The sequence below is a fragment of the Symphalangus syndactylus genome, chromosome 20, assembly GCF_028878055.3.
Source record: "Symphalangus syndactylus isolate Jambi chromosome 20, NHGRI_mSymSyn1-v2.1_pri, whole genome shotgun sequence".
In the NCBI taxonomy this organism is placed as follows: Eukaryota; Metazoa; Chordata; class Mammalia; order Primates; family Hylobatidae; genus Symphalangus; species Symphalangus syndactylus.
This window is the reverse complement of record NC_072442.2, coordinates 49,205,620-49,223,916: the sequence shown is the minus strand read 5'-3', so window position 1 is coordinate 49,223,916 and position 18,297 is coordinate 49,205,620. Positions and strand designations below refer to the sequence as shown.

Below are 18,297 nucleotides of genomic sequence, written 5' to 3'. Positions count from 1 at the left end.
GTAGACACAGTGAGTATTAAGTCTGTATTTCAGATGGAAAAACTCACTTCAGAAAGGTTATATGACTTATACATGGTAAAATTACTGTGACTAGGAATCAGAAGGCTCGGATATACTTCCTGCCTCTACTCAATATCTTTGTGTAAAAGCTGTGTAAACCTTATACACGTGCTTATAGCATTGATGTTAACTGTTGTTGAAAGCACTCTATAAAATCCTACATTAATAGATGAGTAACAACTCTATGACTCCTAGGCCAGCACTCTTTTTTTTTTTTTTTTTTGGTTGATCAGTTTTTAATCGTGGCAGGGCCTCACACACTTGCATACGTGCGCGTGCACGCGCACGCGCGCGCACACACACACACACACACTCTCTAAGGCTTCAGACCTTGTTGAAAGCTGCCAACGCTGACACTCTACACACGCTCTCAAACTTGGTAATCTCCTCTTCCAGAAAGTTTGTCCCCACCTTGTCGTCCTCCGCCACACACTGAATCTGCAGTTTCCGGATACTGTAGCCCATGGGCACCAGCTTGGAGGCCCCCCTAGACCAGCCCGTCCAGCTGGATGAAGTGCATACAGGCCTCCAACTGGGCTATGTTGGTCTCATTGTCCCAAGGCTTGACGTCCAGCAGGATGGAGGACTTGACCACCAACACAGTCTTCTTGGCCTTCTTCTCCACATTCCACCGCAGCCACTTCTCCCACAGCCCAGCTGCCTCCTTGTCTTCCTCCTCATTGTCGCTGCCAAACAGGTCAATGTCATTGTCCTCGTCACCCTCTGCTAGTGTGGCTGCCTTCATGTCTGGGGGCTCCACTTGGCACATGGGAGATGCATGCTGGATCTGCGTGGCTCTGCCCCTATGGCCAGGCAAGCTCTTCTCCAGCATGTTCAGCCATAGGCCAGCACTCTTTTCACTATACTAAGTTGTCAGACCCATAGAGAACTAACACCCATTGATAACTCACTGTGAGTTAATGACTGCTAAAGGGACACTGCACATCATGGCCTGCAAAACTATCCACAGGACCCAGACACACGTAGGATGTGCCACACATCTAAGAATATTCAGTCAGCTCTAACCGTGCTGTAGGCTTCCAGAGACCCGATATACAAAAGGGAGAATACAGAGAATGCTCCTAGTTTACAGTGTTCTCTGTACTGCTAGAATACAGAGAATACGCCGGGCGCGGTGGCTCACGCTTGTAATCCCAGCACTTTGGGAGGCCAAGGCGGGCGGATCACAAGGTCAGGAGATCGAGACCACGGTGAAACCCCGTCTCTACTAAAAAATACAAAAAATTAGCCGGGCGTGGTGGCGGGCGCCTGTAGTCCCAGTTACTCGGAGAGGCTGAGGCAGGAGAATGGCATGAACCTGGGAGGCGGAGCTTGCAGTGAGCCGAGATTGCGCCACTGCACTCCAGCCTGGGCGACAGAGCGAGACTCCGTCTCAAAAAAAAAAAAAAAAAAAAGAATACAGAGAATACAGAATCTACCTCCTAGAAAATAGTTAATAGCTCACTGCCCATGTACTTCCATAGCTGCCTATTTGTTCTCAAATCCATTCTCTTTTTCAATTACTTACCAAGCTTGTTTACTTAGGGAAGAGGATGTCTCAAGTCTTGCCAAGCAGAGATATTAAATTAGATTTTTCAGTTCTTCCAGGCCTCAGCCCCCAAACAATCCTGTTAATGAACCCACAGCTCCTCTGGCTTTCCTTGCTGGGCCAAGCTTGAGCCCCATGAAGCTGTGCTAGTCTCAACTCTGACTTGTAGCCAGCACTGCCATTCTCATAGTGAAAGGCTGTTTGCCTCTGCCAGCACCATTCCACCCTTGAATAAACAACCTTTCCAGCTAGCCACAATGCTTAGTTTCTTTCAACTGGGACTCTGTAATTTGAATCTGTAATCCAATTAGACATTTCTTAACCAAATTTGGCAACTCTTCACCATTTAAATTAGGTTTTGATCTTTCATTCCTCTCTCTTCCTAAGCATGGATTTTCTGGCAGAAGAACTGGTAATGAAGAAAACTGTTTCATTCTATCTCAGGCCTAGGCTAACAGAAACTACAATAATAATAATAAATGTGTAACTGTGTGAATTATAAAGTCCTATGTTAAATGATTATTAATATCACCAGGCTCCTTTCATTATACTAGGCTATAAATACCTCTCCCCCACATCTTCCCCGCACTGCCTCTTACCCCATCTTTCCTAGAAATGCATTTGCTGAGACTTTGTCTTTTTCTGCTTTCAGAATTTTGCTGAAGAATATCCCTCTTGGTCAGAAGTGAAACATCTTCTACGCTTCCCAGGACAGGCCATTCTATAACCTTGACTTCATTAAGAGGAAAAGCTATCTTAGCATTTTATTTCCCCTTTTGCCCATATTAACATAAAACTTTGAGCTTCGATTTCTAAACAGCCGTTCTAGTTCCACATATTCACATTCTTCCTAAAACAGAAATCTTAGATAGGATTCCCATTATTAGCTTATCACAATGTATTGAAACTCATGACGTGTGTAAGGAATGAACATACCAATGAATATCTACACATCTCAAAGCATATACATAATTTCTTACCCAATAAATCAACAGTCCCTTACACAGTGCATAAAGTTGTGCTGTCCAATACAATAGCCACTAGCCACATGTGGCTGTCTAAATTAATTAAAATGATATAAAATTTAAAATTTAGTTCCTTAGTTGCTCAACAGCCATATGTGGCTAGTGGCTACAACACCACATTGGACAGCAGAGATATAAAACATTTCTGTCATCACAGAAAGTTTATTGGACAGCACTGATAGAGGCTGCTTATGAATAATACTGTTGTGAGAAATGGTGACTAGAAGCACTGAACACAGGTCACGGGTAACCAATGCTTTTTACAAATCCACTAAAACAACTTGTCTGGGAAGTGAATTCCGCTGTTGCAGCATGAGTAGCAGATTTAAAAGTACATTTTGGCTTTAACAGGTAATCTGGATCCTTACCAAAAATTTCTTTTTCTCACTGGCCCCTGCACATGAGCTTGTTGTTACTGTGGGGCTGTTCAGAAGGGCTGAGCTGCTGCTGTTGTGTTTTTTCTTTAAAAACAAAAAAACTGAGGTTAATAATTTGTATCCTTCGTGCAACATAAGTTTGACAACATTGAAGTAAATCATGGATCCAAAGATCTAGTACCTCTTGTTAAGATTACTTCCTAACAAACAGTCAATCCTTTTTAGTCTTCTGCCTTCATAACCACTGACTTCACTCTAACAGCGCAGCAGCAGGCACAGCAAAAGATCAAGACTTCCCTCATCATGGCTTTTAGGCTCTAAGCAGAAGGAGTCCTAAAAAGGAATCCTCCTTCAAGGAACTATCAGTGACCATTCCATCCCTCCTTTTCCCAGCCTGGTCCTTTTGGGCTTTCCAATTCAAGAAAGCTTCTCCTTTTCACCCACTAACTGATATTCATGCTAATCGTCCAGTCTGGAGAAAGATCAGCTAACTGGAACAATGTTAGCAAGCACACTCTACATAGGAAGACAGGAAGGAAAGTGAGGTCATTAGGCTCAAGCATGGGGGAGGGGACTCACTTCTGGTAAAATGCTCCTTCCAAAAGTGGCTTTGAATACAAATGAGTTATAGCAAGGCAGAACTCACACAGTCAGACAGAATAACATATGAAAATAGTGTAAGAATGGGCCTTTATCTGTTTATACCTCCAGTACTATAAGGTAACAACAACAAAAGCAGCTTTTTAAACTAATCCTTCTGTTTTAACATGAAACAAAAGGACTCCTCTTCCCTTGGGGTCCCTAGGATTCCTAAAGGCAGGAAATACTCTGGAAGGCTCTATCTAGCAGACTACAGACAGGAAAAGTTTTAGGGCCTTATACTATCTCTAGGAACCAATTCTGAAGAATTGGTAAGCAAGGTGCAAATGAGAAGAAAGGAGGTTAGCTGATAACAAACAGAACCAAAAGGGAGAATGTCATAGGCAATTTTCATCAAACATGCCCAATATAGCTAGCTGACGCAGCACTGGATACCCACTAGGTAGGAAAGCTCCCCATCATTCACTCCTCTCTGCAAAACAAAGTACCCAGGAAACAGGTAAGTGGCACTACAGGTGAGAAGAACATTCTCAATGACACACAAGTTTAAATGTTAAGGAAAATAGGCAATGTTTTCCTAAAGAAGCATACAACTCTCAATAAAACAGGCACTATCAACTACCTGGGTTAATAAGGTAAAACAACTGTAAACAGTAATAACAAAATCACTCATTATTGCCTTTAGAATATACTAGGTGACATTTTAATTAATAAATTTACCTTAATTATATTTTACGTAAGCTAATACCAAATTAATTAGTTTTTCCTGATTATATACTGTAAGGTAGCTAAAAACCTTATGACTTAGGGATCACGAATCTGAATTAAATACTTGCCAAATATCAGTAAAGGGGAAAAACGTATATGAATACTGTCCCCATAACAGATGAAATGCTTACACAAGGCTTTAAGACTCCAAATCATAGATCCATAACTGCATGGCATATGTAACTTTTTTTTTTTGAGACAGAGTTTCACTCTGTCTTGCCCAGGCTGGAGTGCAGTGGCGCCATCTCGGCTCACTGCAGCCTTTGCCTTCCGGGTTCAAGCGATTCTCCTGTCTCAGCTTCCTGAGTAGCTGGGACTACAGGCATGCACCACCACACCTGGCTAATTTTGTGTTTTTAGTAGAGACGGGGTTTCACCATGTTGGCCAGGCTGGTCTCAAACTACTGACCTCAAGTGATCCGCCTGCCTCAGCCTCCCAATATCACTTACCATTTAACCATACCTGGTTGGTATGTATCACTTCCCATTTAACAGACTGTGAAAGGAAGGGGTCAAAAGCATTCAACCCTGGTAATGTAGTCTCCTTGGCTTTTCATATATTTCCCATTTGAAAACCCCTCCCCAATAAAGCTCACTTAGCTCTGCCAGGGTCACACACACCTGCCTATTTGAGTGACCTGTGTCTTTGTTCTTCATGGTCTCATATCCAGGCATCCGGTGACGTCGGTTCATCTGGAGGGCCACCAGATCGTTCATGATTGAGTTCAATGCCTCCTGTTCGTCTGCAATGAAAGAGAGCACATGGACTAAGATACTTAAATACAGACCAGCAAAGCTCTTTCACAAACTATATAACTAATACTCAGGGAGTTCTGCCCAGGTAAAATGACAGACCCTGTAACTATAATCAGATGCAGCCCGAAAGGTCAGACTATAGTAATTTGAATTTTAATGGATTCTTTTTTCTTTGAGACAAGGTCTTGCTCTGTCACTCAGGCTGGAGTGCAGTGGCGTGATCATAGCTCACTGCAGGCTCGAACTCTGGGGCTCAAGTGACCTTCCCACATCAGCCTCCCGAGTAGCTGGGAACACAGGCATGCGCCACCATGCCTGGATAATTTTTTTATTTTTTGTAGAGATGGGGTCTCCCCATGTTGCCCAGGCTGGTCTCCAACTCCTGGACTCCAGTGATCCTCCTGCCTCAGCCTCCCAAAGTGCTAAGATTACAGGTGTGAGCCACCATGCCTGGCCTTTAATGGTTTCTTAATAGCCCTCCAGTCAGATTTCCTGCAGCAATATTTACCAGTTCATTGCAGGGAAGGGACATGCTCAAACAGGGCAGTTGGTCCAGTGCCAGAGAAACTCAACCAGGAAAAATAGATGAAAAATTGAAGTGAAGAACACAGTACAATGTAATATGGTACTGAATGAAAAGATGAATCCATAGAGAGTGGATTATGGCGCAGTGTCAGTCCCAGACTTATTCTTAAAGCATCATAAGGAGAGCACATTTTAAAAGGTACCAAATAAGGGCCTCAGGTAGCTGCTTTGAACAGAAGTTGTTTTACAAGCCTAGCATTTGAATGCCACCACCACCACCAACCCCCACAACTCTTTACAAGTTTATAGGCCTTCTACTTCCCATAGGGAAGTCAAAGGGTAGTTCTATTGTTTTTCCTCCCTAAGCTGACCAAGCAATGCATTGTCTCCACCTTACTGGCATTACTTTTAATCCCCTTTTCTTGAAATAGCATGGAGTACTAGAGTTCTCATACATTGAAAACAACTGGCCAAAACCCAGAACACAAACCAGCCTAATTCCATGTTGTACAAATTTTTCCCAGGTCCTTTAAGAGATCTTTGCCCATTCAAATAGCATTTGGAGATTGAAAATGAATAAATGTGTTGATCATGAAGGGAACATGAGGGATGAGTTGTTACACTTGCTTTGGTGACAACTGAGCCATTTGGGGACTTGGGGCACACCTTAAAAGAAGCAAATACAAAAGATTCCACCCAAAGAGAGTGCCTATCTTCTGCCCTTTATCACTGTCCCTTAGAAATATTCTAATACCCTGTGGAAAGAAATGAACAGCATGAAATGTAGGAAGTAAAACTGCTCCAGTCTCTTCTCCCACTACTGATTAACTGATTGACTGACTGATTGAAACAGGGTTTTGCTCTGTTGCCCAGGCTAGAGTGCAGTGGTGCAATCACAGCTCACTGCAGCCTCCTCAACCCCCAGGCTCAAACAATCCTCCACCTCAGCCTCCAGAGTAGCTGGGACTACAGGTGCACACCACCATGCCCTACTAATTTTTGTATTTTTTATTGAGAGAGGGTTTCACCATGTTGCCCAGGCTGATTTCAAACACCTGAGCTCAAGTGATCCTCCCTCCTTAGCCTCCCAAAATGCTGGGATTACAGGCATAAGCTACCGTGCCTGGCCCCTCGCCTTATTTGTCTCTCCCCTCTTCCTAGACGAAATCTGCTCTGGTGCCCTATATGCCCTCTGACGAGGTACAGAAAAGGACAAAGTTGCCTATAAAGAGGTTTTTGCTTGTTCAGGGAAGTAAAATTAGATTTAAAACTTGCAGGAAAACCACCAGGAGCTAACTTCCCATATGATTCCACTTCAAAACATATACAAAAGTATGTATGACAGTGACATAGCTGTAATATCGAAAGCATGCAGTAAAGGGGATAATGAATGAGGAGAAAGTGGGTATCTACAAAAAGGCATCTGTCAAATTAACACACATAAATCCCATCAATTATTTTATACCTTCTACAATTTCCCTATAGCTTCCTTAGAGAAGGGAACCTGGCTGGACAGGGTGGCTCATGCCTGTAATCCCAGCACTTTGGGAGGCTGAGGCAGGTGGATTGCTTGAGCCCAGGAGTTCGAGACCAGACTGGGCAACATGGCAAAATTACGTTCTACAAAAAATACAAAAAATTAGCTGGGCGTGGTGGTGCACGCTGTAGGCTCAGCTACTTGAGAGGCTTAGGTGGAAGGATCAATTGAGCCCAGGAGGTTGAGGCTGCAGTGAGCCATGATCATGCCACTGTACTCCAGCCTGGGCAACAGTGAGACCCTGTCTCAAAAACAAAAAGGGAACTTGGTTTTTTGTTTTGATTTTTATCCTCACAACCAAACTTTAAAAACTAGAGCATAACATCTAAGCTAGGAAGATTGGCTTATATATAATATGTATAGGTTTATATATTAAATGGCTTATATATTATTAAATATATATAAAATTGGGCCAACTGTAATAATAAATTGGGATCAATATAAGGAGGATTATGACTAGGTCTAAGTGTTTTCTGAGGAGCATCCAACAATATTCCTAAAAGCGGAATGCATGGAGTTATCAGTAACAACATTAACCACCCTAAGTATTGGGAATTTTCAGTTCTTTCAACTCAGATATTGAACAAAGATGGATGTGAATACACATACAGGCACACACATACACACACCACTTTTCAAGTCGGATCCACAAGTATGACTGGAGAAATCATTTCTAATTCTGTATAAGATGATGCTATTATAAGAGCTGGTTTATCAGGTTGACAAATTCTGTTTCCAGGAAGCTAACCAACTCCTGGCATTACTTAATGAATAAACTTGTTTGGTAGTTCCGGAGCTGAGAACACACTAGTGGAACAGTCTGGCACTGTCATCTGAAATCTGGGACAACTGACACAAGTGTATCAGGGTTATAGAATCTCATTTTGTGTCAAAGTAAAATACATTCCTAGAGGTAGACAGGTTCTTCAACTGATACTTCAGAGGACATGTATAAAGACAGGAAGTAAATCAAGTGGCTCTTTTAGGCATTTCTTCCTGGATTGAGGTTTTGTTTTTGTTTTTGTTTTTTTTCCTTCTAAAAAGCAACATCACTATGCACACTTGGCTGCCACAGGCCAGTTATCTCTGTGGTATGGACTGAGACTAACTGAATTATCAGCACTCCTTCAATGTGGCATTCTTGAAAAACAAACAAAACTTTTAAAAACAACAGGCTGGGCGCAGTGGCTCACACCTGTAATTCTAGCACTTTGGGAGGCAGAGATCGGTGGATCACTTGAGGTCAGGAGTTCGAAACCAGCCTGGCCAACATGGTGAAACCCCGTCTCTACTAAAAATACAAAAAAATTAGCTGGACGTGGTGGTGTGCGCCTGTAATCCCAGCTACTTGGGAGGCTGGGGCAGAAGAATTGCCTGAACACGGGAGGCGGAGGTTGGTGTGAGCTGAGATGGCACTACTGAACTCCAGCATGGCAACAGGGCGAGACTCCATCTCAAAAAAAAAAAAAAAAAAACTTTCTTAGACTGAAGCAGTTAGGAATATGAACTTCAGAGTCAGAAAAATTTGGTAAGGAGGCCCTGAGCAAATCATTTACTCTCTCCAAACCTCAATTTCCTCATCTGTAAAACGGAGATAAAGCATCATTTCACAAAGCTGCTATGAGAGTTAAAAGCAAAAGAAAACCTACGAATTATTTCTTATGGTACCAAACACTTAGTAATGCTAAAAAAATGCTGGCTATTATTATCATCAACAAGAAAAGGTCAATGGAAAAAGACTGGAGGCCATTTAATCTACCCTAATACTTAATTTTATTACTGAACTTTTATAAATCATTAACAACCATTTACTGAATACTTGTATTATACATTAGAAAGTTTTAAAAGATATTTCAAGGTGCTCAAACTCTAGGGATAAAAAGATAAACAACACACAAATACAAAGTTGTATGAAAAAAAAGATAGAATTGGCAAGGCCCAGGGGTTCACACCTGTAATCCCAGCACTTTGGGAGGCTGAGGCAGGCGGATCACCTGAGGTTGGGGGTTTGAGACCAGCCTGACCAACATGGAGAAATCCCGTCTCTATTAAAACTACAAAATTAGCTGGGCGTGGTGGCGCATGCCTGTAATCCCATCTACACGGGAGGCTGAGGCAGGAGAACTGCTTCAAACTGGGAGGCGGAGGTTGTGGTGAGCCAAGATCGTGCCATTGCACTCCAGCCTGGGCAACAAGAGCGAAACTCCATCTCAAAAAAAAAAAAAAAAGACAGAATTAGACAATATATAAACCAGAGTATATAAACACAAATGTATAAAAATATATATTTTTAAATATGAGTAGCTTATATGGTTATATAAGAGGTTATATGGATGATTTTACATAGTTGTTAACAGACTAAAGATTCTTTAAGAAAAGCAAGCTGGCTGGGTGTGGTGGCTCACACCTGTAATCTCAGCACTTTAGGAGGCCGAGGCAGGCAGATCACCTGAGGTCAGGAGTTTAAGACCAGCCTGGCCAACATGGTGAAACCTCGTCTCTACTAAAAATACAAAAATTAGCCAGGCCTCCTTTAGGAGGCCATGGCAGGCGCCTGTAATCTCAGCTACTCAGGAGACTGAGGCAGGAGAATCGCTTGAACCCAGAAGGCAGAGGTTGCAGGGAGCCGAGATTGAGCCACTGCACTCCAGCCTGGGCGACAAGAGTGAAACTCCATCTCGGGAAAAAAAAAAAAAAAGAAAAGAAAAGCAAGCTGTTCCAGCTATGTCAGAGAGCTTATGAAATGAACTGAGAGAAAGGACATGAAGAATAAGCAATTAAGGGATAGAGGGGAAGAAAAGAGGGTCAGAGACTGATTCACAGTAACTAATACTAATCAAATAGAATGAGAAGAGGGGAAGCTGGAAAGGAAGGCTTTAAGAGGATTGAAGAAAAAAGGCCAGCCAAGGTGGCTCACGCCTGTAATCCCAACAGTTTGGGTGGCTGAGACAGGCAGATCGCCTGAGGTCTGGAGTTCAAGACCAGCCTGGCCAACATGCTGAAACACCATCTCTACTAAAAATACAAAAATTAGCCGGGCGTGGTGGTGCACGCCTGTAATCCCAGCTACTATGGAGGCTGAGGCATAGGAATCGCTTGAACCTGGGAGGCGGAGGTTGCAGTGAGCCAAGACTATGCCAACACATTCCAGCCTGGGTGACAGAGTAGAGACTCTGTCTCAAAAAATAAATAAATAAATAAATAAATAAATAAATAAAGGATTGAAGAAAATAAGAGTGACAGGCCGGCGCATTGGCTCACACCTGTAAGTCCAACATTCTGGGAGGCCAAGGCGGGAGTATCACTTGATCCCAGGAGTTTGAGACCAGCTTGGGCAACATGGCAAAACCCCATCTCTACAAAAAATACAAAAAATTAGTCATGGCCAGGCACGATGGCTCACGCCTGTAATCCCAGCACTTTGGGAGGCTGAGGAGGATGGATCACCTGCAGTCAGGAGTTCAAGACTAGCCTGGCCAACATGGTGAAACCCTGTCTCTACTAAAAATACAAAATTAGCCAGGCGTGGTGGCGGGCGCCTGTAATCCCAGCTACTTGGGAGGCTGAGGTAGGAGAATTGCTTGAACCCGGGAGGCGGAGGTTGCAGTGAACTGAGATCGTGCCACTGCAGTCAAGCCTGGGTGACAGAGCAAAACTCCATCTCAAAAAAAAAAAAGTATTTGTGAACTTTACACATGAACAAGTTGAGGTAGACTAATAGTGTACTTATAACTTTGGAAAAGATTTCCTGAGAGTGGGAGTGGTCTGACACACTTAGAAGCTACCAGGAAGAAGCACAAGAAGAAAGAGGTTAATTTTAGAGATTAAGAGGTTAAGAATCTAGGAAGAGGAGGAGTGTTCATGGAAATAGAAAGGGATCTATGGAAACAAGGATTAGAGTTAAGGCTTAAAAAGTGGAAGCTCTTAGGCAGTTTTAAGTAGCCAGTATTCATAATTCCCCAGTGGCATGTAGTTTTTCTTCTCCCGGTACCCCAACCTGTGGTATGGGAGGCTGCCAGGCAACATACTCCTCTCTTTAGCTCCAGCAGGAAGCCACTCTTCCAGACTGAGCTATTACTTGTATCTCAAAACAGGGTCTTAAGGCACTTCCCATTTGTGAGTTCCCTTGGCTAACAACCCAGGAAAGTTGCCAGAAGCACCACATTCTCTAATGAACATTGTTATCCCGTATGATGTCTGTTTACTATGCCACACACTCTCTCTCTTTTCCATATATACAATCCCCAAAGTAATGTTTTAATCTTTGTTTTCATTTAACTAAAGATGTTATTTCTTCATCTTGACAATGTTCTACTCAGCTCCACCAGATCGTCTGATCGCACTGCTCACTCAGGAGAGCCCGTGCTTCAGTGTCCGAGTCAGATTTTACTTTCTCTTCATGACATTCTACATACTTCCACTGCCTCCACCCTGTCCACGCCCAGGCAAACATCATTTTACAATGAGCATATGCAATAAGGCCCGACCCTCAATTCATAAGAAACTTTTCTCCTTCAAGAAATGGTTGAACCTTTGCTAAATCTCAAAGTCAAATGCTGGCGTTTTTCTGTTCTAAGATATAATAGGCATTCAATATTAATTGATGGTTGAAATTCTTAAAACACATATTATAAAGTAAGCCATTTATTCCTCATAAGAATCAATATATATCACCACTACATTTTAATGTTTAATGAAATTAACCCAAAGGACTGGAGACTATAGAATTACATGTGTCAATACCAAAACGACAGAATTGATCTCTCTCCTGTATATCTTTACACGCTTTTGCACTTAATTGTTTACATGTTTCTGTTTCACCTTACCTAACTGTAACTTCTTGAGGACAGGATAACACAGGCATAGGGCTTAATACTATGCCTGGCACATAGGAGGCATTCAACAAACGGGCAAAGAATAAATTAACAGCTTCCATAGAACCAGAAAAACCTCATCTTATCCTCTGTGTATTCCCATAAGTAATGCTCAGTTGGACAGATATTTACTTTTTACAGACGCCTAAAATTCAGCTATTTTTTGTTTGTTTTTTGTTTTAGAGACAGGGTCTCTCACTCTTGTTGCCTGGGCTGGAGTGCAGTGACACAATCATGGTTCACTGCAGCCTCAACCTCCCAGGCTCAGATGATCCTCCCACCTCAGTCTCCTGGGTAGCTGGGACTATAGGGGCATGCCACTACGCCCAGCTAAGTTTGTATGTTTTTAGTAGAGACAGGGTTTCACCATGTTGCCCAGGCTGCTCTCGAACTCCTAGGCTCAAGCGATCCACCAGTCTCAGCTTCCCAAAGTGCTGGGATTATAGGTGTAAGCCACCATGCCCAACCTGAAATTCAGTTTTAAAATCCAATTGTCTTTTTTAAAAATATCAGAAATCTAGTAATGACATAGCCATGTTGATTTATTAAACTGTGATTCAAATTTCAATCAAAACAGCTGCTAACTATTCAGAGTCTACATAGGTGGTCAGATTCTAGCCAAACTGAATTGAGACTATTCTAACAGGGAGCTCCCAACAGCCTTGGAACCCTAGACAAGGTGTCTGTAAGTCACAATAATTCTGACTTCAAACCAGAACCAGACCATCTGTAATCCTGTACTCCATTCACTATAGTTTCCTGTAACATTTCCAAGTTGTTACATGTTTTTCAGTGATATATAAAGTTTCAGATTGCATTTATAAAAAGACCACATAAACAATCTCAGGTATTATGAACAGCATTTGCCACTATGATTACTAAATCTGGAAATGAATTCTGGAGTGACCAAGAAAAAACAACCAGTCAATCCCAATTTTTTATAGCCACATAGTATCAAAGCCAAAAAAAATTTCCTATTATTGACAGAGATAAATAATTTCCACTAGAAATTTACTGGGGCTAACAGACAATATAAAATCTGACCTGTTTTTATTAACCCAAATTGTCAAACAGGCTTCAGTCCTGGGCTTAGAACAGCTCAGGAAAATATGACTCTTACTTAACCAAAGAACCTGCAGGGCAGAGACTCAAGTTTTAGTCCTTTCTTCATGAGGCTGGAGTTTAACAAGTATAACTAAAATACTAAGAAGTCTATGTTTCTCTCTTATCAATCCTTTGAGTTTATTTAGAACTACAGCAACTAAAAGCAAACTAACTAAACTGGGAATTCGAATTTTTATCACCAAAATGGAAACAGTATTTAAGAGAGAGACTGTGTGTGAAGATACCTGTGTATACATATCCTCAATGAGCTCTATACAAAGCAAACTGAACAGCCAGGTGTCAAGAAGAATTTGATATTAGCTCTAACAGTGTATCAAGGTCATCTACTCTCCCCTCACAAAAAAGATGGACAGAATCGTATGGGGGAAAGTGAAGAAAGCTAGGGCAGTGGTTCTTAAACTAGCTTGCCTAATATACTGCAGCCACCAGGCAAGTTAATTCCTCTTGCATGTTCCTTTTACATGTGTCTTCATGTAAAACTGACAGGGGTACAACTGATGTGGGGACAAATGAGAAGATCCTGAGGTCCTGGCCCTTTTTTCTTTGGGGCTCTAGACCCAGCCTATATAGTTTTCTTCCTCCCCATCATTGGTCTCCATATATACACACACTTATAAACTTTTTGAAAATGTCTTGAAATGTGAAAACAGGTTCATATCTATTTTCATGTTAGATAATGAGATGTAGTCAACACATGTGGGCACTCAAACTGCTCTAGCAATCAACAAAGTATGAAGTGGATGGTCTACATACTCTTAAGTATTTCACACTCTCCTTTGGGACTAACAGCTGCCCCCACAGGACAAGAAAAAAGACTTGTAAGAAAGACTATCACAATATAGGCTCATAAATCAATTCAAAGATTTATTCAAAATCTATAATACAAGATAAATGTTTGAATCCTGGGGTAGACAAGAATTCTGTGTCTCAACTATAAAAAAATTCAATAAAAATTTCTTCAATTATATATTTAAATACCAGGCCTTACTGGGTTCCTTTTATGTCCACTCTCACAGCAGACCTTCCCCCAGAAGAGCGCGCACTTCTGAAGGAAAGCATGAGAAGGAAACAGTAAGCCCAGCAAATGAACAAACCCTTCTCACACTGTATGAGGGATAGCATGAACTAGAACAAGGAAACTCATTCAAAGCCAGGGTGTAGAGATGGGTCACAAAACAGTAACTGGCGAATTTGACATAGCATACAGTTAACCTCCTACAAAAAGGACTTGACCTTGCAGGTCAAGGCAAACATTAAGGCTCCCTCTTCACATGGGGCACTTCACAGAAGCAACGGAAGGCTTTGCAAACGATCCTCTCACTGAAGTTTACCCTTTTATTATTATTTAGGGCAATACCAAATATTTTGCAAAACTTGTGACAACAGTATCACAACACCTGTCTGGACAGGAGAAGCAAAGAACGTTTAAAATGTTATTTCTTAGTCTAGTCCAGTAGTCATTTGCTAAATTACCAAAAAGGATATGGAATATAATTCAACTCAAATGCTACGTGCGGAAGACATTAAAAGCTTTCCTTAGATTACATCTTCACAGTAGAAATTGCAAATACTGACAAAAAGGAAGTGATTTCAGAGAAATTCTTTTGTGTAGCAAATGTTTCTTTCAAAAGTTACATAATTTCAGGGATACTGCAAGAAAAAAATAATGGATTAAAACCCAGCAACAGGATTTTTCAAAAAGTAGGATGTGAATACTAACTGGCAGCATCCGATCAACTTCTGACCCCCAGCAATCTGCGTGCAGCACGCATTTGTCAACCGCGCGCTTGATCACAGTTCCAGTTTAATCGCCTCCCAGCCGAGCCCCGCACGCCCTCCCCCCTGCGCTGGGGCGCGCACAGGGCTGGAGACCAAGCCCCGGGAACTCTCACAGGCCGGCCTGTGTGAGCAAAGGGAAGGAAATGACACAGGCAGGAAAAAAAAGCAAATCAAGGAAAAGACACAACAGCAGCTGGGCCTGCGGCAGCGTCCAGCCCGGGCCCCACACTGCGCTCTCGCTCCCCCGCCCTCGGGCTCGCGGTCCGGCTCGTTCGGGCCAGGCTGCCCCGCGGAGCACGGGCCCTCGGTCCCGCCGCCGCTTCCCCGGGATGCGCCCGCCGCGCTGCCCGGAAGGAGGGCTGCCGAGCGGGCTCTGCCAGCCGGGCCGCCCCGCGGAGCCAGGACCCCCGCCCGGGCCGCGGCGCGCGAGCGGGGCGGGCGGGCAGGCGGGCGGCCGGCGGGCGGCAGCCCCGGGCCGGGCAGGCTGTCCATGCCTGTCAGGCGGTGGCCCAGGGTCCTCCTCCCTCAGCCTGGGGCGGGGCGTCGCGAAGCAGCGCGGGCACAGGCCGGGGCGGTGGCGACACTTACCCATGGTGGCGATGGCGGCGGCGGCGGCTAAGGTCCGTGAGTGTCACCTCCGCAGCCGGGGCTGCATGCCGGGGGCCCGGGCGGCGGGGACGGCAGCGGGCCTGGCTCCGCGCGGGGGGCGCGGGCTGCGCTCTGGGCCCCCGCCGCCTCCCCAGGCTCCGGCTCCGGCTCCGCCCGCGGCCGGGCGCTGTGGCATCGGCAGGGTGGCCCGCTACATCCCGGGCGCTCCTGGGCTCGGCCCAGCCCGGCCTCGGCGGCGCCGCTCGGCCCGCCCGCCCGCCAGTCCCTCAGACCCGCAGTCTCTCCGTCCGGCCACAGTTCTCCACCTCAGGAACGCTCCGAAAAACAAACCGCTGGTCGCGCAGCTCGCCCCCCTGTCTGTCACTCACGCCGGCGCCCACCAATCCCAGGCAGCCGCTGGGCCGTCGCACCACCCCCACCCACCTCACCAGCCAATAACAAGAAGGAAGTCGGCTGCCCTCGCCGTCCCCCCCCAACTCTCTCCAAACACCCTAACTCTCAGCGGCCAGCTAATCATCAGCACCACACGATGAACCAATCCCGCCTACTCTCACAGGATGCCAATGGGCGAAGCCAAGGCGGTTTCCGAGGGCTGTCTAGCGCCTGCCAATCATCGGGACAGCGCCCGGCTCCCTGCGCTGCTAGCCAATCACGTAGAGGCCTCTAAGCCCCCGCCTCTGCGCATCCCTCTCTGGCGCTGTCTCCCCCTCTTGGGAGAGATTGGGAGGTGTTGGTTGCTCCAATCACAGCTCCGGCGTGAGGCTCCGCCCACATTCCCACCTCCCGTCAGTCACCGAAGGCTCGGCGGGCGCGCGGGCTGGCGCAGTTCCCCGCCGGCTACTTTGGGGCTGGGGTGAGGAGTAGGCGGCTGGAGGGGGCCCTCAGGCCTTCCGCCCTCCGGGTTCTCGGAGGCCCCAGCGATCTGGGTGGTTCCAGAGGGTGGCGTCCTGCTCCTCCCTGTGCCCAGCACGGGGCGTGTAACGAGTGGGGAGGGTCTGGCTTGAGCACTTCCCGGCGCGCGGCCACCTCTGCGGCCCCATCCCCCGACTGGTCCTCCGGTCCCGACGCTGCTTTTGCCCCGGGCAGGGGCGGCCGGCCCAGCCCAGCTTTCCGTAAGTGTCACACCTCCAGGGCCACACCCGCTGGTCTAGGTACCTCAGACACCCGAGGCTAGGGTAGTGCTGGCATGTGGGTCCCTGGAAATCTGAGTTCCGCCAGAGATTCTTTCAGAAAATAACTTTTTTCTTACAAAAGCAACACAAGCTTTTTGTAGGAAAATTGAAAAATGCAGAAAACTATGAAAAAGAAAAGATCCCACCCCAGAGATAATCTATTTCCTACCTAGATAGGCGTTTGACAAAAATGCCTTTGTATTGTTTTGTAGTATGCTTACATTTTATTCTGTTTTCCCGTGCCACCAAATATCGTTCCAAAACAATTGTACTGATTGCATGATGTTTCAAAATTAAAGGGACCATAATTAATTTCCTCAACCTTTTCATTCAACATTTTATACACCCAGATCTTCAGATTCCAAGTCCACCACAATTAATGTGGGCTCCTTTCTCTGGCCTCTGTTTCAGTGTAATCTGTCAGGCTCCGGAATAATCTTCCTCAGATGTAATTGTCCACTGTCCACTAAGAACATTTAGTGGTGGCTTTGTCTTGAGTGTCAAATCCCTTGAGAATTACCTTGGGCTGTCCCCTATTTCTTTTCTTTTTTTTTTTTTTTTTGTGACGGAGTCTCGCTCTGTCGCCCAGGCTGGAGTGCAGTGGCGCAATCTCGGCTCACTGCAAGCTCCGCCTCCCGTTTTCTCGCCATTCTCCTGCCTCAGCCTCTCCGAGTAGCTGGGACTACAAGCACCCGCCACCACGCCCGGCTAATTTTTTGTATTTTTTTTTTAGTAGAGACAGGGTTTCACCGTGGTCTCGATCTCCTGACCTCGTGATCCGCCCGCCTCGGCCTCCCAAAGTGCTGGGATTACAAGCATGAGCCACCGCGCCCGGCCTCTTTTCTTTTTCTTTTTTATTTTTTGAGACGGAGTCTCGCACTGTCGTCCAGGCTGGAGTGCAGTGGCGCGATCTCAGCTCCCTGCAACCTCCGTCTCCCGTGTTCAAGCAATTCTCCTCCTTCAGCCTCTCAAGTAGCTGGGATTAACAGGCGTGCGCCACCACGCCTGGCTAATTTTTGAATTTTCAGTAGAGACGGGGTTTCACCATGTTGCCCAGGCTGGTCTCGAAATCCAGACCTCAGGTGATCCGCCAGCCTCGGCCTCCCAAAGTGCTGGGATTACAGGCATGAGCCACCACAAACAGCCTTCCTTATTTCTTTACATTCATCTCCGTATATTTAATCAGCCCCCTTGTCCTGTTTTCTTTTTCTTCCAACAAGCTTAAGCCTGCCATATTCCCACTTGATTCAGTCTCTACCCAGTTTACTGGAGTTCCTTAACTATAATAATCTCTATTCTTGAAAGCGGGGATAAGGGGGAAAGAAAATTAGTATTTATCAATATAACAGGCACGTCATTGCATTTAATTTTTCCAATAACTCTAAGGTTATTATGCTAATACTGTGGGCATAAACGATGAAAGTGAAGCTTAGAGAGGTTAAGCACTGTGTCCAAGTAGTGGAGCCAGGATTTATACCAAGCCTGTGTGACTCCCAAAGGCCATGTTCTTGCACTAGGCCAGTGTTTCTCAACCTTTTTTC

The 18,297-nt window shown here is 45.0% G+C and overlaps 1 protein-coding gene across 5 annotated transcripts in view; it reads right to left on the bottom strand.

The window, feature by feature from the left end:
• MAP3K3 (mitogen-activated protein kinase kinase kinase 3) overlaps positions 1-15,918 on the bottom strand; it is a 72,693-nt gene extending 56,775 nt beyond the window's left edge. Inside the window, exons 1-3 of one of the 5 annotated variants that reach the window (XM_055258632.2) lie at positions 15,564-15,918; positions 5,001-5,122; positions 3,003-3,095 (exon numbers count right to left, since the gene is read on the bottom strand). In XM_055258632.2, the coding sequence (XP_055114607.1) occupies positions 3,003-3,095; positions 5,001-5,122; positions 15,564-15,567 (219 nt within the window). In that variant the 5' untranslated portion in view covers positions 15,568-15,918. Of the gene's footprint in view, positions 1-471; positions 627-3,002; positions 3,096-5,000; positions 5,123-15,563 lie in introns of those variants that run through there. The other 4 variants (XM_055258631.2, XM_055258634.2, XM_055258633.2 and 1 more) reach the window with 4 other exon arrangements.
• Between the last annotated feature and the right edge of the window lie 2,379 nt (positions 15,919-18,297).